This window comes from Sander lucioperca, chromosome 17 (genome assembly GCF_008315115.2).
Source record: "Sander lucioperca isolate FBNREF2018 chromosome 17, SLUC_FBN_1.2, whole genome shotgun sequence".
In the NCBI taxonomy this organism is placed as follows: Eukaryota; Metazoa; Chordata; class Actinopteri; order Perciformes; family Percidae; genus Sander; species Sander lucioperca.
Window position 1 is genome coordinate 16,603,321 of NC_050189.1, and position 20,877 is coordinate 16,624,197.

Here is a 20,877-nt window from a genome sequence, read left to right on the forward strand (position 1 = left end):
TTTCTAAAAACATCCACGTCCCACATTCCATGCTTTTATAAAAGAGTGAACATATCAACTAAGCTATGATGCATCTACATCTGTAGACCAACAGCCTGATACTTTGTTTTTTATATTTGTGATCAACACAGACGGGATGGTTCCAGAACCAAAGCCAGCACGGCACATCTCAAAATACAAAGAAAAGATTCAGCCAAACTTCAAAGACCGTTACAAGCAACTACGAGAAGGGGTGACAGAGGTGAAACAACCTCTGGATAAGATGTACACACATCTGACTGTCATAGCTGGGGGTGACGTACACATCAACACACAGCATGAGGTCAGTCAGATTGAGAGAGTGAGGCCAGCAGATAATGAGACAACAATTGAAACTTGTGACATGTTCAAACACCCCTCTGAGGAAGACCGCCCCATAAGAACAGTGCTGACCAAGGGAATCACAGGAATTGGAAAAACATTTCTTGTGCACAAGTTTGTGTTGGACTGGGCTGAAGGAAGAACCAATCAAGATGTGCATCTCATTTTCCCCTTCACCTTCCGCCAGCTGAATTCATGGGAGGGAAAGGAGGTATGTTTGGCAGAGCTCATTCATGAATGTATCTGGGAGACCAAAGACATCAAGGAAGAAGCTCTTAATCACATCTTTACAGAGCTGCAGTCAACAGGAAACACCAACTTTGACAGGAGTGAATTCAAACTTCTGTTTGTTTTGGACGGACTGGATGAGAGCTGCTTTGATCTGGACTGCTCCACCAATGAAATCCATGCAGGTAAATTGGATGTGACAGCGCCGACCTCAGTGGACAAGCTGCTGACAAACCTCATCAAGAAGAAACTGTTTCCCTCTGCTCGTCTCTGGATAACCACACGACCTGCAACAGCCAATCAGATCCATTCTGACTTCGTAGACATCACAACAGAGGTCAGAGGGTTCTCCGACCCACAGAAGGAGGAGTACTTCAAGAAGAGATTCACAGATGAGGAGAAGGCCAGCAGAATCATCTCCCACATCAAGACATCACGAAGCCTCCACATCATGTGCCACATCCCAGTCTTCTGCTGGATTACTGCTAAAGTTCTAGATAAAGTAATAAAAACCAGAGAGGGAAGGGAGCTGCCCAAGACCCTGACTGAGATGTACGCAGAATTCCTGCTGCTTCAGATTCATCAGACAAAAGAGACTAATGACCCAGAAAAGTGCATTCAGTACATTAAGTCATTAGCAAAACTGGCTTACCATCAGTTGGAAAAGGGCAACCTGATCTTCTATGAGAAAGATCTAGAAGAGAGTGGCATTGATGTCAGTGGAGCTTCAAAGTGCTCAGGGGTGTTCACGGAGATCTTCAAAAAGGAAAGTTGGGGAAAGAATGACAAAGAAAAGATGTTTAGTTTCATCCATCTGAGTGTTCAAGAGTTTCTGGCTGCTCTTCATGTAGAGAGGGCAGTAATTAAAAAAAACAAGAATGTGATGTTTGGGCAAAGTTTGCGTGAAAAAGGGCGAATGGTTTTCAGCAACAAATCTATGATGTCTAAGGTCCACATGTTTGCTATTGACAAGGCCTTACAGAGTCCAAACGGCCACCTGGACTTGTTCCTTCACTTCCTACTGGGTCTTTCACTGGAGACCAATCAGAATCGCCTTCAAGACCTGCTGGCTCAGACAGGAAGTAGCTCAGAAACCAATCAGGAAACAGTTGAGTACATCAAGAAAAAAATCAGTGAGAGTCAGTCTGCAGAGAGGAGCATCAATCTGTTGCACTGTCTGAATGAACTGAATGATCGTTCTCTAGTGGAGGAAATCCAGCAGTACCTGAGTTCAGGAAGTCTCTCCACAGATAAACTGTCTCCAGCTGACTGGTCAGCTCTGGTCTTCATCTTACTGTCATCAGAAAACGATCTGGACATTTTTGACCTGAAGAAATACGGTGCGTCAGAGGAGGCTCTTGTGAGGCTGCTGCCAGTGGTCAAAGCCTCCAAAAAAGCTCTGTAAGTAATAACAATCTGTTTTTGTTTATATGTTGCTCTTGTAATTTTTTAAATTTTTACATTTATAGTCAATTTTACTTGTATTGGGCTAAACCTATGTATACTATTATAATCCTTTTTGTCTTTTTAGGTGTGACATTGTATGATCTGTCCAGGGACAGCAGAAGTAAAATAGCCTTTTGGCTAATTCTGGCACATTTTACATTTTCATATGTATTATTAGTGTGCATTGTCCCTGTTAAATAAACCTGAAATAAATAAGTAAATAAGTGCACAGATTACTGAAGCTACTAACTTTATCAGAGGTATAGGGTTGTTCTCAACTAATTAATGTTTTAGTCAACTGATAGTCAATATTTAGTCAACATATTGATTAGTTGATCAATTGAAAAACCTGCACATTGTTTGTTCAGTTTCATTGTACCTTCACACATTAATGCAGCCAAATGAAGAAAACAAGATCTGCCATTTTGTAATTCATTTGAGGCTGAAATTAATGAATGTGAATGACTGGGATCCAACAGATGTGACTATATTTTTTTTAAATTTAATTTAATAGTTTTCAGTAATATACACAATACAAGACATAGATTTGTTGTGTTTGACTCATTAACTCAGTCTGGACAACCGTAGAAATGTGATGTGTTGTAGATGTGTAAGGCTACGTTCACACCACAAGTCTTACTGCTTAATTCAGATTTTTTTGCTCAGATTCAATTTTTTGTTTGGCTGTTCACATTACCTTTTAAAATGTGGCCTATATCAGATTCCAGTCTGAACTGTTTGTGGTTTTGAACTGAACCGCATGCTCAACAGAACAATAACAATGACATAAGACGCAGCACGCTGTTGCACTAAGGTTAGGGTTATGGAGGAAGTAAGCATTTTGCAGTCATAACATTAACAACCGAGGAGGAGCTGAGGAGGAGAAGAATGAAGAGAGAGAGAAACAAATTGGCTATTTTGGCCTTTTGCGAGGTTATGGCTGCAAATTCATTACAGAGGTCTGTGTGGATGCAGAGACTGAGCCAGGAGTGGTGGGACTGCATTGTGAATAGCTTCACAGAGATGCAGTTCATTCAAAACTTTTGGATAAAAAATCAGATCTGGGCAAGATGTGAGTGTTCGCACTTCTGAAGAAGTCTGACCTGGTCACTTGACCTCAAAAAAATCTGATTTGGGCCATCTTTTGCCTACAGTCTGAATGTAGCCTGCTATGAAGCTGCTTTCTACTGCACTGAAGAGTACACACTGTTAACTGGAGACTATCAGGTCAGCAATAATGAAGCTATAAAGAGTGATCCATTATATTACATTTTATTTAGCTGATGCTTTTATCCAAAGTAAAATACAGTGACTGTCAAGTGCAGGCAACCATGTAGGTAAAACTAAGAAGAGCAGGAATCACATAGAAGTACATAGCTTCAAATAAGCTAAAATACAACATGTAAGTGCAATTTCTTTTATAAAACCATGATCTTCTTAGGTGCAGTTGTAAGAGCGTGAGCAAGCAGCAAGCATATTGGCAAGAGCCTGAACCAGAACCTGAGGGTCAGAAAAGGCCATTTCCTTCTGAAGTTATGCAGTATGATCGGGTTGTTGCAGCAATGTTGGCAGTGAGGGAGAGTTGGCCATTAAGAGTCACACCCAGGTCTCTAGCAGTCCTGGTGGGGGACTACCACAGAGTTGTCGATCTGGGTGGAAGAGCCCTTCCCTGGAAGGAAAAGGAGCTCAGTCTTGTCAAGGCTGAGTTCAAAGTGGTGTGTGGACATTCAATGAGAGATGTCAGTCAGACAGGCAGAGATACTTGCTGGTACTTGTGTTTCAGACTGGGGAAAAGAGAGAATTAGTCAGGTGTCATCTGCATAGTTGCGATAGAAAAACAGCCATGTGAGTGACAAACAGAACCAAGAGGGAGTTGGTGTACAGAGAGAAGAGGAGGGGGACCAGGACAGAACCTTGAAGGATCCCATTGTGAGTGGACAAGGTTCTGACACAGATTATCTCAAAGTTACCCGGTAGGTGCGGTCATTGAGGTAAGATGTGACCAGAGAGTGTGCAGAAACTTAGACACAGATCCTGAAGGGTGAAAATTAAGTTCTGGTAGTTCACTGTTTCAAATGCAGCAGAAAGATCCAGAAGGATGACTACAGAGGGGAGAGAGGCTTCTCTAGCAGTTTCAAGCCGCTCAGTGACAGGAATGAGGGCAGTTTTAGTTGAGTGGCCTGCCTTGAAATAATTCTGGTGAAGATAAGAAGAGAGATGGTTGAAGATAGCATGTTTGAGTGTTTTGGAGAAAACGGAAGAAGAGAGATAGGTCTGTTGTTGTTAACTTCAGACAGGTTGAGTGTGGCTTTCTGTTGGAGAGGGTTCTCTCTCGCTTCTTTGAGAGAGTCCAGGAAACAGCCAGTTGACTAGGTGGTGATAATAAGATGAGCGGGAAAAGGGTGACCCAAATCTTTCACAGGGTGTTGTCATTTTTCTTTTCCTGGTAGTTACCTAAATATAAGTGTAATAAATAGCAAATATAGATAAACATTTTTGCCCTTATGTTGTGTTCATATGTTTAGGCTGAGTGGCTGTAACCTGTCAGAGAGAAGCTGTGAAGCTCTGTCCTCAGTTCTCAGCTCAGAGTCCTGTAGTCTGAGAGAGCTGGACCTGAGTAACAACAAACTAATGGATACAGGAGGGAAGCTGCTTTCTACTGGAGTGACGAGTCCACACTGTAAACTGGAGACTCTCAGGTCAGAAATGATAAACCTGTAAAGGGGGAACTAGATCTGTCACACAGTGTTTTCATTTTTCTTCAGTTAACCACTTTATTTTATGATAATAGTAATGCCTACCTAAATATAAGTGTAATAAATATCAAATACAGATTTTTTTTTTTTTTTTATACACATGTTCTGTACATATGTTTAGACTGAGTGGCTGTAACCTGTCAGAGAGAAGCTGTGAAGATCTATCCTCAGTTCTCAGCTCAGAGTCATCTAGTTTGAGAGAGCTGGACCTGAGTAACAATGAACTGAAGGATTCAGGAGGGACGCTGATTTCTACTGGAGTGAAGAGTCCACACTGTAAACTGGAGACTCTCAGGTCAGGATTCAGCTTCAGTTAAACAAATAACCATTTAAATGTTGCTTGATATAGAAGTTAATTTGTGTTAAAAAAGATACCCAACATCTTTCAGCCAATTGTTGTAAACTAAAGGGTTTGTGGAGACTTTTTTTAATCTCAGGACTCTGTATGATACTCTGTGATTCACTCACATATTCCCAGTGCAGCTGGCTGTATCATAAAGATTTTTTGTGATCTTACAGATGTCTGCTTTATCTACCAGCTGTGATAAGAAACCTTTAGGGCTATACTAACTTAATTCAAATTACTTTGTCATGTTTTATGCCAACTTTTAAATCCAGTATTTCCACAGACTTTTCTGATTTATTTTAATCTTTTTGTTGGACTGGCTATGGGCCATGCAGAAGTTTGCCAGTTGAGTGAGAGCTCAAAAATGAATTAATGCAGATTTAATACAAATTACTTTGTGTCAAATTCTGCTGGCATTTGAATGTTTAGCAACAATGTATTTCAAAGAAGTGGACTGAGACAATTTAACATTTAGCTAAAATTAGGAAACTTACACTGAAGAAGAACGACATGATGAAAATGAATTCATTATTATTATTATTGTAAATTCAAGTCATTTTCTGTGTTTGTGTGTGTGTGTCCAGTTTGTCAGGCTGTCTGATCACAGAGGAAGGCTGTACTTCTCTGGCCTCAGCTCTGAGCTCCAACCCCTCCCATCTGAGAGTGCTGGACCTGAGCTACAATCATCCAGGAGAGTTGTGAGTGAAGCTGCTTTCAGCTAGACGGGATGATCCACACTGCAGACTGGACACTCTACGGTATGAACAGAGAGCAGAGCTCAGTGTTGGTTAACAATGTGTACCAGAAGCCCTGGTGATAACAGTGAAGAAAGTAACTGATGTGCTGAAAATCTTGTCCCCACTGAGACTCAACTCCAATTAATAAGTTACATTCTTATTGGAGCACTTTGAGAACATCTCAATTATGTTGATGTTCAGAGTTAATCTTTGACCTTAGAAACCTGAGATGTTTGATATACACTCACCTTGAAGATTATTAGGAACACCCTACCAATACCTTGGTTGACCCCTTTTCTCCTTCAGAACTGCCTTAATTCTTCATGGCATTGATTCAACAAGGTGCAGGAAGCATTCTCTAGAAATCTTGGCCCATATTGATAGGATAGCATCTTGCAGTTGATGGAGACTTGTGGGATGCACATCCAGGGCATGAAGCTCCCGTTGGGTTGATATCTGGTGACTGTGGGGGCCATTTTAGTATGGTGAACTCATTGTCATGTTCAAGAAACTAATTTGAAATAATTTGAGTTTTGTGACATGGTGCATTTCCCGCTGGAAGTAGCTTTATTTAGCTTTATGACTGGTGGTCATAAAGGGATGGACATGATCAGAAACAATGCTCAAGTAGGCTATGGCATTTAAACGATGCCCAATTGGTACTAAGGGGCCTAAAGTGTGCCAAGAAAATATTCCCCACACCATTACACCACCACCACCAGCCTGCCCGGTGGTAACAAGGCATGATGGATCCATGTTCTCATTCTGTTTACGCTAAATTCTGACTCTACCATCTGAATGTCTCAACAGAAATCGAGACTCATCAGACCAGGCAACATTTTTCCAGTCTTGAAAAGGTGCAATTTTGGTGAGCTTGTGCAAATTGTATCCTCACTTTCCTATTTTTAGTGGAGATGAATGGTACCCGGTGGGGTCTTCTGCTGGTGTAGCCCATCCACCTCAAGGTTGTTTGTGTTGAGGCTTCACAAATGCTTTGCTGCATACCTCGGTTGTAACGAGTGGTTATTTGAGTCAAAGTTGATCTATCAGCTGGAATCAGTCGGCCCATTCTCCTCTGACCTCTAGCATCAACAAGGCGTTTTCGCCCACCGGACTGCCGCATACTGGAAGTTTTTCCTTTTTCAGACCATTCTTTGTAAACTCTAGAAATGGTTGTGCATGAAAATCCCAGTAACTGAGCAGATTGTGAAATACTCAAATCAGCCCGTCTGGCACCAACAACCATGCCACGCTCAAAGTTGCTTAGATCACCTTTCTTTCCCATTCTGACATTCAGTTTGGAGTTCAAGAGATTGACTAGACCTGGACCACACCCCTAAATGCATTGAAGCAGCTGCCATGTGATTGGTTGATTAGATAATTGCATTAACGAAAAATTGAGCAGGTGTTCCTAATAATCTTCAAGGTGAGTGTATGTTTAAGATGAGAGATGAGGAAGCTTCTGAATGTTCATTCTGACTTTGTTTCTTCCTCCAGGCTGGATCATGGTGGAGAGCAGTGGCTGAAACCTGATCTGAGGAAGTGTGAGTATGCTATATCTTTGATTCATAAAAACAAGGCTCAACATCTTACAGTAGGATTCATATTGTGTTAGTATTTCTTTTCGATTGCTATCAAGCATCAGTTAAAACGGAAGTCACATTGTCAAAACTATTCACAGAGAAACAGAAGTCACAAACTGTGAATCATGTTTCATTGCTTTAACACAAAATGCAGTCAATGACCACATTTTCCAAAATCCTTGAACTCTTTTCTCATGCAGACTCCACCACAAGCAGAACACTTTATTTCTGCAGCACATTGTCCAAATGCTGAGACTTGTAATTGTTATTTTTATTTTTACTTTTCATTTACAGCATAAGTTGATTTGTTATTGAATGTATGATTATGTCATGTGTTAACTGTGTTTAATGTCCATATTCAATCTGGTATACTGTATGTATTAGTAATAGAGAATAGAGAAACAGAGAGAGAGAGACAGAGAGAAAGAGAGACAGACAGACAGACAGAGAGAGAGAGAGAGAGAGAGAGAGAGAGAGAGAGACTGAGAGAGAAAGAGAGACAGAGAGACAGACTGAGAGAGAAAGAGAGACATAGACAGAGAGAGAGAGATTTTTATTTTTGAAACCAACTTTATTTGCCGCACATTTTCATTCTATTTCAAGGCTCAATAAATTACAGCAGAACACATTATTAAAATAAGTAGTACGTAAGTACATGAGCACGTCTACAAAGGTAAGCATCTCTTCTGAGACAGAACAGAGAACCTGATTAAACCCCCAGACCTGCTGGAACCAGTTCAGGTCTCCAGCAGCTTTATAAAAGCTAAAATCCACCAGCAGTCTGGATTTGATTGCATTTACACACACGAGGGTAACATCTACATTTAAATCATCCTCCACCTTCCTTCTCCGGCTTACATACATCGCCATCTTGGCCTGTCCCAAAACAAAATTTAGAACCTGGCACTTGTGCTTATGATGGCGACTGTAATTAAAACCACAGACAAAAACCTGTTTGCTGAAAACCTCTCCACATACAGTTTGTAACAACAAAATCACAGCAGAAAGACGCTGACACTCAGAGAAGCAGTGAAATACTGTCTTTCTCAGTCCACAGAATGGACACTTGTCCTCAACAGCAGCGTTTATGACAGACACAAAAGAGTTGACCGCAATAATCCCATAAAGGATCCTCCACTGTAAGTCTGCATGTCTTTTAGCCAGTGGAGGTTTGTAGATGGACCTCCATGCAGGTCTAAAACTCAAATCCAGACCAAGGTGACTCCTCCATGGAGTGTCAGTCCAACCATTCAGCTTGGTCTTGTTCAGTGTTTTCACCATAAGACCATAGAACGCTTTTCCTGAGAGACGGCCCGCACCGGCTCCAGCAGACGGCCCCCACAGGCTTTATAATCCGGGAGCAAACCAAGGAAAGGATACGGGTCGTTCTCGTTCGGCAGCAGTGACCCATTACTGAAGGAGTCTAGAAGGGAACATTCATGTCCAGTCAGCTTGTGTCTCCAGTACTCCAGAAGTTGCCCGGTGACCCGGACCGACCTGAGACCAAGTCGAGCAGCCAGATGGACAGGGCCGTCCAGCCGAGGTCCAGCCAGCTCCACCACCTGACCCAGAGTGGAAATCCCTGCAGTTTTCAGCACCCTGGACAGAGTTGCTCCTCCCCAGCCAGGATAGTCCAGCACCATCCCAAACAGCACAGGTTCCTGCAGGAGCCAATGCAGAGAGTCCACCTGCTCCCCTCTCTGTCTCCTCAGTAAGTTCCACACAATAAGAACACTCCTATAAAAACCCAGCAGAGACAACTTGCTCATGTTGTTGGAGTCCATTAAAAACAAATTAAAATCCAGGCCGAGGCTGTTAAAATGCTGCAGAATACAGCGGGATAAAGGCCTCCACAAGACGTCTATCGGTCCAGTGAGCATCCTCTGTAAAATCTGGAGGCGAAAGGCAGCACCTCTGCTGGCCAAATGGACCAGTCCTTGCCCTCCCTCCTCTTTAGGGAGGAACAGGACGCTCTGTTGGACCCAGTGCATCCAATCCCAAAAGAAACCAACCAAAAGCCTCTGTACCTGGGACAGGAGAGAGGTCGGGGGGTCAACGCAGGCCATTCGGTGCCACAGGGAAGACAAGACCAAGTTATTGAAAATGAGGATGTGGCCACGGTAGGACATTTTTGGCAATAGCCACTTCCATCCATTGAGCCGACCTTTTACATTCTCCAAAACATTATCCCAGTTCCGTTGTATAAAGGTCTCATCCCCCAGGAAAACTCTGAGGTACTTCAGTCCTCCTTTTCTCCACACTAAAGCACCTGGCAGCCTGAGCCGATCCCCCAAACTCTCCCCCACCATCACAGCTTCACTCTTCCCCCAGTTCACTCTCGCAGATGAAATCAAACCAAAATCTTTAACAGTATTTTCTAAAACCTCAATATCTCTTTGTGAGTTTACCAAAACAATCAAATCATCTGCATAAACAGAAAACTTAAAAGAGACAGGACACTGAGGGAAACGTACACCATTCAAATTATTCCGTAATTTGTGAAGCAGAGGCTCAAAGGACAATGAATATAACATACCAGACAGGGAGCAGCCCTGCCTCACCCCCCTCTTGATGCTGAAGGGAGCACCCTGCCCGCCATTTATCTTAAGAACACTCGCAATGTCACTGTAGAGAACCTGGATCATGGCTATAAAACCAGGGTTGAACCCAAAAGCAGCCAGAGTCTGCCACAAGTACTGGTGTTCAACCCGGTCAAAAGCCTTCTCCTGGTCTATGGAAATAAGACCAGTTTCAACAGCCAATGAACTAGAGAGGTCCAAAACATCACGAATTAAAGTGACATTGTCACTTATGAGCCTATCGGGCACACAGTAAGTCTGGTCAGGGTGGATGATGGACGCCATTACCTCCCTCAATCTAAGGGCCAGAGCTTTGAACAGGATTTTATAATCCGTGCACAGCAGAGAGACCGATCTCCAGTTCTTCAGCTCTTGTAGGTTTCCCTTCTTAGGCAGCAGGGTGATGACGGCCCTCCTGCAGCTCAGAGGAAGTCTTCCATTCTGGGGACTGTCATTTGTCACCTCGAGCAGGTCCTGTCCTAAAATGGACCAAAAAGGCTTAAAAAAGTCAACAAGAAGGCCATCCATCCCCGGAGCTCTGCCGCTCTGCAAACTACCCGTGGCTGTAGTCAGCTCCTGCAGAGTTAACTCTGCTGCCAGCTGGGAGTTATCCTCTGTGCTTACCTGAGGGAGACCACTGAAGAAACTGCTGTACACATCTTGATTATCTGACCACTCACTCTTATAAAGGTCTCTGTAAAACTCGGCAGCAAACTTCCTAATCTCAGACGAGTCTGAGACTTCAGAGCCGCTACCCGTATGTAAAGAATGAATGATCTTCCTTTGTCCATTTTTCTTCTCTAGCCCAAAGAAGAACTGAGATGGAGCATCCATCTGTGAGATGTTCATAAACCTCGACCTGACCAGAGCTCCCTGTGCTGAAACGCCCAGCAGGTTGGCTATAGCCGACTGTTTAGACTTGAGGGAGACTAAATGCCTTCGATCTCCTGTAGAAACTGCTAAAGATTGCAACTTTTCTACCAATTTTTCAATTTTTCTCTCCAGATCCTTCATTGATTGAGACAACTCTCCAGTGACATTGCGTGTGAACTGCTGGCAAAGTTGTCTAATCTGAACCTTGCCAAAGTCCCACCACTGCTGAATGCAGGTAAAAGCAGGCCTGCTCTCTCTGTGGGAAGACCAAAACAACCTAAAAGCAGATTTAAAGGCCTGGTCATTCAAAAGAGCTGTGTTAAAATGCCAACAGGCGCTCTTTAAATGAACATTTTTTATAAAAACAGAGCAGGAGACAAGACAGTGATCAGTAAACCCACAGGCTGAATAACACACCTCTTAAAGATATGTACTAATTTCCTCAACACCTGAAGTGGAGGGGCCATCAATCAAAGGAGGAATCGCGACCACCGGAGCACCCTGGGCCACCATCCCCGGCAAATCCACCGCCAGCAGCGGATACCCGCCAGCAGCGGATCCCCGCCGGCAGCGGCAGCGCCCACCGCAGGCGCTGCCGAGAGAGAGAGAGACAGATAGAGACAGAGAGAGAGAGAGAGAGACAGAGAGAGAGAGAGACAGAGGGAGAGACAGACAGACAGAGCGAGAGACAGAGAGAGAGAGAGAGACAGAGAGAGAGACAGAAAGACACAGAGAGAGAGAGATTGAGAGAGAGAGAGAGAGAGAGAGAGAGAGAGAGAGAGAGAGAGAGATAGAGAGAGAGCGAGAGAGAGACAGACAGACAGAGAGATAGAGAGAGAGAGAGACAGATAGAGACAGAGAGAGAGAGAGACAGAGGGAGAGACAGACAGAGAGAGAGACAGACAGACAGAGAGAGAGAGAGAGAGAGAGACAGAGAGATTGAGAGAGAGAGAGAGAGAGAGATAGAGAGACAGAGAGAGAGAGACAGACAGACAGAGAGAGCGAGAGAGACAGAGAGAGGGAGAGACAGACAGACAGACAGACAGAGAGAGCGAGAGAGAGAGAGAGAGACAGAGAGACAGAGAGAGAGAGAGAGAGAGAGAGAGAGAGAGACAGAGAGAGAGAGAGAGAGAGACAGAGAGACAGAGAGAGAGAGAGAGACAGAGAGACAGAGAGAGAGAGAGAGAGACAGACAGACAGACAAAGAACATCCAGTCTGTACAGACATCGGAGAAGTGAGGCAACTGCTCCACCTCATCTTCCAGGAATTAGGCTAAAATATTTTTTTTTAAAAAGGATAAGGGAAGAATACCCATATGTATTCATTTGTGACTATTTCTTTCTTTTTAATTTCGCTTTTAATGAATCAATAACCAAGAATATACATAACATACATGACGAGATCTTTCTCCATAACTTCCTGGAACATCCAGGGGCTTCATTCATCGGTGTTTGGAGCCAAAAGTCTTAACTCTGACTTCCTACTCAGTATCAAACACCATGACATTGTTGTTCTATTGGAAACTTGGTGTAGAACAGATGTAAGTACTCACTGTCCCTCAGGCTATAAAGAAATTATTTTACCATCTTTAAAATACAAAAACATACAGCGTGGCAGAGACTCAGGGGGTGTTACAATTTGGTTTAAAGACTTTCTGACACCATATCTATCCGTCAAAAAGAAAGAACTCACTTGAGTATGGTTAAAGCTGAATAAAGGACTTATAAGTCATGAAAATGACCTCTACATCTGTGCAGTGTATGCCCCACCTGCAGAACCCCCATACTTAACTCTGAATGCAGACATTTCCAGGATCAGGGCAACGTGCTGCTATGTGGGGATTTTAATGCTAGAACAGGTTTAGAAAATGAAATAGTCGAAATAAGTGAGAAAGATAACAAATTCATTACATCGCCAAACTTGGAAAATCTCAACCCTGATTCTGTCATTAATAGAAATGGTAAGGAGCTAGTGCATCTCTGTCGAGGCCTAGGCCTGTACTTTCTGAATGGTAGGAAGACAGGGAACTCATTAGGCCGGTTCACATACTGCTCAGCTCCTGGGTCTAGTGTAGTCGACTACGCAATTACTGACATGGACCCTCCTCCATCAACGCATTCACTGTAAGACCTCAGTTACCACTTTCAGACCACTGCCAGATACATGTATATCTGAAAAGAACACAGGAAATTAAAATTATAGACACTAAAAAACTTGTAAAACTCAACCTGTCCTATAAATGGACATCTGTGTGACAGTGTGTCTGAATTCACCAATGCAGCTAACTCGGTTGAAATTACTAATCTCATTAACAACTTTTTAGTAACAACATTCACACCAAATCAAGCAGATATAACTATGGCAGTAAATCAAATAAATGAACTGTATCACAGGATCGCCCTCAAAGCAAATCTGTTGAGGGGTAATCCTAAACCCAAAAACACAACCCACAAAGAAAAATGGTTTGACAAGGAGCGTGAACTAATGAGGAAAAACCTCAGAAAAATCTCCACCCAAAAACACCGCCAACCAAACAACCCAGAAATTAGAGAAAGCTACTGCAGCAAACTCAAAGAATATAAACATGTGATTCAGAAGAAAAAACAAACACACTATAATGAAACCATTGAAGAAATAGAAACCTCAATAAGCCAGAATCATTTTTGGGAAAAATGGAATAACCTAAACCCAAAACAAAATCAAGACACACCTCTGACAGATGGAGAAACATGGAGGAACTACTCTGAAAACCTTTACAACCCAATCCCATCAGATAACCTTACAACTGGCCAACAAGGCATTACACAAACGTTACACTCCCTTGAAAAAATCATAAAAGACCCCATCAAAACCCACTGGACTATGAAATCACCCAAGAGGAGTTAACACACACACTCCATAAACTAAAACCAAAGAAAGTATGTGGACCTGACAGCATCAGGACTGAAATGCTGAAACACAGCCCCCCCTGAGCTGGAGAAGGCCCTTTTAAAGCTGTTCAATCTCGTTCTTCAAGCTGGCTGCTTCCCTGAGGTCTGGAACAGGGGGCTTATATCCCCCATCTTTAAGAGTGGAGACAAATTCGACCCCAGTAACTACCGAGGCATCTGTGTGAACAGTAACCTGGGGAAGGTGTTCTGCTGTATTCTAAACGCCCGTCTACAGGCCTTCCTTACCGAACACAATGTCCTGAGTAAAGGTCAGATTGGCTTCTTACCAAAACACCGTACCACTGACCACATCTACACCCTACACACCCTGATCAACAAACATCTTATTCAAGCAAACAAAAGTAAAATCTTCGCTTGTTTTGTTGATTTTAGGAAAGCATTGGACTCAATTTGGCATGATGGATTATTTTATAAAACTTTACAAAGCGGTGTAGGGTGTAAAATAGATGATATAATCAAATCCATGTATATGGACAACAAATGTGCTGTGAAAATTGATAACAGCAGAACAGAATACTTCACTCAGGGGCGTGGGGTGAGACAGGGCTGTAGCTTGAGTCCTACCCTGTTCAATTTCTATATTAATGAGCTAGCGGTGTTACTGGAACAATCTACAGCTCCTGGACTCCCCCTCAACAATACGGAAGTTAAATTCCTGCTCTTTGCAGATGACCTGGTGCTGCTCTCGCCCTCTGAACAAGGCTTACAGCAGCACCTGGACCTGCTAGAGCACTTCTGTCAGAACTGGCCCCTGACAGTTAATTTGGCAAAAACCAAGATTGTAATCGTCCAAAAGAAAGCCAGATCCCAGGCAACCAGACACCTTTTCACTCTAGGAAACACGGTCCTAGAGCATTCACAATGTTACGACTACCTCGGCCTGAAACTCAGAGCCTCAGGAAGCTTTGAGCTTGCAGTGAATGTGCTAAAAGAGAAACAATCACATCAAAGTCAAACAAATTATGAATCAAAGTAAGAAGAAATACCTGGAACATTGGGATGATCAAACAAAATCACAGTCCAAATTAGAATGCTACTTGTCACTAAAAAGAGATTATGAATTGGCAGAGTACCTCTCCACCGTCAGAGATACCAAGCAGAGACAGATTCTTACCAAGTACAGGCTCAGTGACCACAGCCTCGCCGTAGAGAAAGACCAGTACTAGTACAGTCTCAGTGACCACAGCCTCGCCGTAGAGAAAGGCTGGTACAGGCTCAGTGACCACAGCCTCGCCATAGAGAAAGACTGGTACAGGTACAGGATCAGTGACCACAGCCTCGCCATAGAGAAAGACCAGTACTAGTACAGGCTCAGTGACCACAGCCTCGCCATAGAGAAAGACCAGTACTAGTACAGGCTCAGTGACCACAGCCTCCCCATAGAGAAAGGCTGGTGCAGGTACAGGCTCAGTGACTACAGCCTCACCATAGAGAAAGGCTGCTACAAACAAGCATGGCTTCCAACAGAGCAGCGGACCTGTGGTGACTGTACGACTGGTGAGGTTGAGACAGAGATGCACTTTCTGCTATACTGTCCAAAGTTTGAACAGATAAGAAAATAATATTTTCTACAATTTTCAAACAAAATTGCAAATTTAAGCTCCCTTGAAGACTCTGTTAAACTGGCCCACCTGCTAGGAGAAGGACTGACTGCTCTGCTGGCTGCCAGATACGTTGCAGCGTGCCATGACATGAGGGACAGGGAGTCGGACACCTCGCCACAATGCCCAACCTAATGTCTCTATTAATCCAATGTATTGTAACGCATAGACTGTCTATATATGTGTGTGTGTGTGTGTGTGTGTGTGTGTGTGTGTGTGTGTGTGTGTGTGTGTGTGTGTGTACATGCGTATGTGTGTGTACGAAAAAGAGAGAGGAAGTGAATTTGTACATGCAATTTTTCATGTTAATGTTTCCCTTAATGCTATCAATGTTCTAATTGTTACTGTAAAAATTGTTATGCTGTTTTGCTTGTGCTTTGTTGTGTAGTATGATCATTAACTAATTGAACATTTCAGCAGAGGTGATCATTTCCATCCAGGTTTAGTAGCTTGACGGTTAGAGATCAGACTATAAAGAGAGGTAAAGAGATGTGAGAACATTGTGAAGTTCTGATCTAATTAACAGTCAGTCTGTTAATTAATAAACCATCAGCTGTGTTAGATGATAATCTGCTGCTGTGTTGTGTCTCCTTCTCTCCGTCAGATTCCTGTCAACTCACACTGGACCCAAACACAGCACGCAGAAAACTCAAACTGTCTGACAACAACAGGAAGGTGACACGTGTCATGGTGGATCAACCATATCCTGATCATCCAGAGAGGTTTGACTGGTGTCCTCAGCTGCTGTGTAGAGATGGTCTGACTGGTCGCGGTTACTGGGAGGTTGAGACGAGAGAAGATGAGAGGTTTTTATATCAGTGAGTTACAGAGGAATCAGGAGGAGAGGAGACAGTAATGACTGTTTGTCATTTTGGGTTTAATGATCAGTCCTGGGTGGTATTTCAGGTAGAAGGTTTAACAAACTCTGAGTCTAACCCTGATGTCTGAGTTGATTTACCCTGAGCTGGGAAACTCTGAGTTTTCGGTTTCAGAACAGCTGATATGAGTTGGTTCAATCAACTCAGAGTATGTTCACCACCACAATAAAAAGGCAGCATGAATGGAAACAAGATTCTACGATTCACCATGGCAACAACCACAAACAAACTGGTTGGCGGAAATACTCATGCACACAAACAGCGAGTTACAAAGAAAGTAACACAGCGGCTGCTGCAAAAGAGAGAGAATTTGCGTGGGAGAAAATTGCTGCTAGAGTAAATGTGTATATTCCAATATAGTGTATATCATATTTAATCATAAGAATAGCCTAACATTGAACCTATAATCTATTTCATTTAGGTGCAATCCTGCGGGCGAAAAAGTCCAAGGCCTACTAATCTCATTCTGAGGCTGCAGCACTATAATTATCATCCATAATCTTTTACTTTCAAAGGGTTTACATCATTCACCTGCAATACTGTGGAACTCCTTTAAAAAAAGTTTAAACACGTTTCAGAGCGAGTCACACTCCTCTGACGGTGCTTTGCTACAGTGGCTTTACTAAAATGATCCACATCGCCAATGTTGTAAAGACAAATGCCGATGGCAAAAAAACGTGATGCGACACAAATAATGTGTTGGGATGTAAGAGCATAGCTGGGTGATGTTAGTGATATGAGGAGGGATAAGGTTATGTAGGCTACATAACTGATCGACTGGGAAGAAAAACGATGGCTACCGCTCAAATAGGAAGTTATCTGAAAATTAAAATGTCGGGGCCTCAATATCATCTCCCGACGTTTGTTCAACTCTCTGTGAAGTAAAGCAGCTTCTTCATCAACGGGATCGTAGACAAAAGGAAATGCCATGTTTAGAGAAATAAAATGTTTTATAGTCTGCCTAACATGGTTAATAAACCAACATCATTTTTTTTTATTCATACAGGTAACAAACTACACTAAAATGTGCCTGATACAGACTGAATGAATGAATGAGGAAATTAAAGAGCGCTGTGTCAGAGGGAGGAGAAAACCTGCTCCCGACCAGGTTAGGTTCACAGACTCAGTTACCATAGTAACTAACTCTGAGGTGAAGTTACCTCTCTTTCTGAAACAGAAAACCCAAAGTTACCCTCATCTCAGGGTTAACAAACTCAGAGTTTTCACTAAACCTGCTTTCTGAAATACCACCCTGGAGTCTGATCTGCTCTGATCATGGTTACTCTGTCTGTCACAATAACAGAGAAACATCCATCTCCTCCTCCTCTGTCTCTGGTAGAGTAGCAGTGTATGTGGACTGTCCTGCTGGCTCTCTGTCCTTCTACACAGTCTCCTCTGACTCACTGATCCACCTCCACACCTTCAACACCACATTCACTCAGACTCTCTATCCTGGGTTTGGGTTCTGGTCTCGTGGTTCCTCAGTGTCTCTGAGTCCTCTGTAGGATGGAGACACACACACACACACACACACACACACACACACACACAAACACACACAAATGGAGCGCTGCAGCGGGAGAGAAAACTTTATTTGTGGCTCGGGGCCCTGAAGAGGCCTTCAGGATCAGTCTGTGTCTCTGAGTTATTTCTTTTTTGCTTCTTGGAGATTAAAATAAATGTAAATAAATGTTCATCCAGCTATGAATCAATAAAGTTTTCAAGTGAAGTATTTAAATATTAAAAGAAAAACAATCTAAATATTTTTGAGAATTTCAAAAAACTGTGAAGATATATAAAGTTAGTTTGAATAACTTTATTGGCATTCTTACATCAGAAAGAGTTAAACAGGAGAATAATATTATAACATAATAATGTTCATGTTCATGAATATTTATTGGTGGTAATCAGCTTACATATTTCAAAATAAAATACCTTCCTGTGAATCTTGTTTTTATTATTTTGTTTTGTTTTTACATGTTTGAAATAATAAAGCATTCATTCATTCATTCATTCCAGACTCATTTATTATTTTATTATTTATTCATAAATGAATTCATCCATGAAATCCCTTTTTATCTTAAAATATTTTTTAATATTGCAACTTTTTACTTTGACTTGGAATATTTCAAGTTTTATTTTGAAAATATTTCGACTTTTATTCTGAAATATCCTGACTTTCGTCTTCATTAAATCCAGACTAATTTTAAATAATTTCATAATAAAAGTCTCTCTTTCTCACCTGAACATGATTTTGTGAATAAACTTTAAAATATGAACCTGTGAGATACATATTTATATATTTATATATATTTATATATGTATTAATATAAGAATAAATACTTCTGATGGTTACAGTCTCTCTGTCTCCATGGCGATGAGAACGTCCCTGAAGCATAAATAAAGTTTTGTTGAAAGTCTTCAGCGCTTCACCGCCTCCTTGCCGCTTCGCGGCTTGTTGCCGAGCAACGCGTCCATCTCAGCAGCGAGGGGTGGAGTCAGCTGAGACAGCACCTGCAACCAGAGACACAAATATAGTAATATATTATGGGATGGTGTTATGAGATGGTATTATGGGTGTTGTGGTTGTGGATATTTCTGTTGTCTGTGTGTCAGTCCCTCCAGGATTTCGCGATCGCGCCAATTCACGCGAATTCAACCAATCACCGCGAATTTGGTGCGACTCACAATTTTGACCAATCACTGCAACTTTTCCGTGCATTTGGGGCTACTGCTCTGTACCTCCCGCGACTGATTCTTGCACACACACAGACACACACATACACAGACACACACATACACACACACACACACACAACACATGGTGGATGCAGGAGAAAAAGGAGGTGAGACGACACGATGACCTAAATTGAGGACAGCTACTCTCATTATTGTAAGTGCAATGATAAGTTAAAGTCAGTACTTTGTCAAACCGTATGAATGTGTGTCCAAGGCCAGGATAGTGTGTGTGTGTGTGTGTGTGTGTGTGTGTGTGTGTGTGTGTGTGTGTGTGTGTGTGTGTGTGTGTGTCCCAGGCCAGGATAGTGTGTGTGTGTGTGTGTGTGTGTGTGTGTGTGTGTGTGTGTGTGTGTGTGTGTGTGTGTGTGTGTGTGTCCCAGGCCAGGATAGGAAATTAACTAACAATATCAACAAGCCACTGACAGATATGTTCAAATTTGATTAATTCAATAAATTATTATTTTTGTCTAAAATCCACCAGCCGTTTTCATATTATACCAACATCTGCAGCATCCTGACCTTTTTGGTTACTAGGAAATCTCAGCCCAGAGTAATTTTATTCTCCCCAAAACAAGTTTCCTTTTTAATTTCAAAGAACTACACAAAAAAACTTTCTGTCTCCCGCAACTTCATTGCAACAAACAGACAAAGACATCGCAACTTTTATCAAATTTTTTTACAAAAGCTCCCGCAAAATCAGGCATTTTGGGCCGCAACAATCTCAAAAAAAGGCTGCAAAATCCTGAAGGTACTGGTTTGTATATTTCTGTTGCTGTCATAGCGTATACGCTGTAGTATTATTCTACACTATAGCATATACGCTGTAGTATTATTCTATACTATAGTTTATACGCTGTTGTATTATTCTATACTATAGCGTATACGCTGTAGTATTATTCTATACTATAGTTTATACGCTGTTGTATTATTCTATACTATAGCGTATACGCTGTAGTATTATTCTATACTATAGTTTATACGCTGTTGTATTATTCTATACTATAGCGTATACGCTGTAGTATTATTCTATACTATAGTTCAGTGGTTCCCAACCTGGGGTCCGGGGACCCCTAAGGGTGGCGGCAAAGATCACAGGGGGGGGCGCAACTCTTTATCTGGTTTGAGGTTGAGGTAAAAAAAAATATATTTGCACATGTTAAACAAATTATGATAATACACTAGAATATATAATGTATACAAAAGTCTGTATAAAAACTATATATTTTTGTTCTCGCTTAAACTTGTAGGCAGGCTACTTAGTAGGCCAAACCTCCGGGACCTCTTAACCTGGGACCTCTTAACCTGGGACCCTGCTGTCATCAGGTCAGCTGCTAGCTGCTATCATCCTCGTTTTTCCAACCGCCACTGCATCACTATTTTATGGGGGGGGGCACAGCTTTTCTTAGACATAAGTAGGGAGGGCGCCAAGGAAAAAAGTTTGGGAACCACTGATATAGTTTATACGCTGTAGTATTATTCTATACTATAGTTTATATGCTGTAGTATTATTCTATACTATAGTTTATATTCTGTAGTATTATTCTATACTATAGTTTATACGCTGTAGTATTATTCTACATTATAGCGTATACGCTGTAGTATTATTCTATACTATAGTTTATATTATAGCTAAAGTTAGAATACAAAGAGATGAATGGAGGCAGACTCTCTGGTCTCAACAATCCCCTTCACTCTGGGTGTGTGTGTGTGTGTGTCCATCATTGTGTGTGCGCGTGTGTCTGTGTGTGTCTATACATGTGTGTCTGTGTGTGTGTGTGTGTGTGTGTGTGTGTGTGTGT

General features: G+C 42.1%; 1 protein-coding gene across 1 annotated transcript; it reads left to right on the top strand.

The window, feature by feature from the left end:
* Positions 1-326: 326 nt before the first annotated feature.
* LOC118493508 (protein NLRC3-like) lies at positions 327-16,090 on the top strand. Its single transcript, XM_035993512.1, has 5 exons — positions 327-1,989; positions 4,560-4,733; positions 5,721-5,894; positions 7,371-7,417; positions 16,066-16,090. The coding sequence occupies exons 1-3, from the start codon at positions 383-385 to the stop codon at positions 5,836-5,838; spliced, it is 1,899 nt and encodes a 632-aa protein (XP_035849405.1). The 5' UTR covers positions 327-382; the 3' UTR covers positions 5,839-5,894; positions 7,371-7,417; positions 16,066-16,090.
* Positions 16,091-20,877: the final 4,787 nt, after the last annotated feature.

Coding starts and splice junctions, on each gene's coding strand:
- LOC118493508 (XM_035993512.1), top strand. CDS start 383: ATGTTCAAACACCCCTCTGAGGAAGACCGCCCCATAAGAACAGTGCTG. Junction 1,990..4,559: donor AAAGCCTCCAAAAAAGCTCT/GTAAGTAATAAC, acceptor TCATATGTTTAG/GCTGAGTGGCTGTAACCTGT. Junction 4,734..5,720: donor TGTAAACTGGAGACTCTCAG/GTCAGAAATGAT, acceptor GTGTGTGTCCAG/TTTGTCAGGCTGTCTGATCA.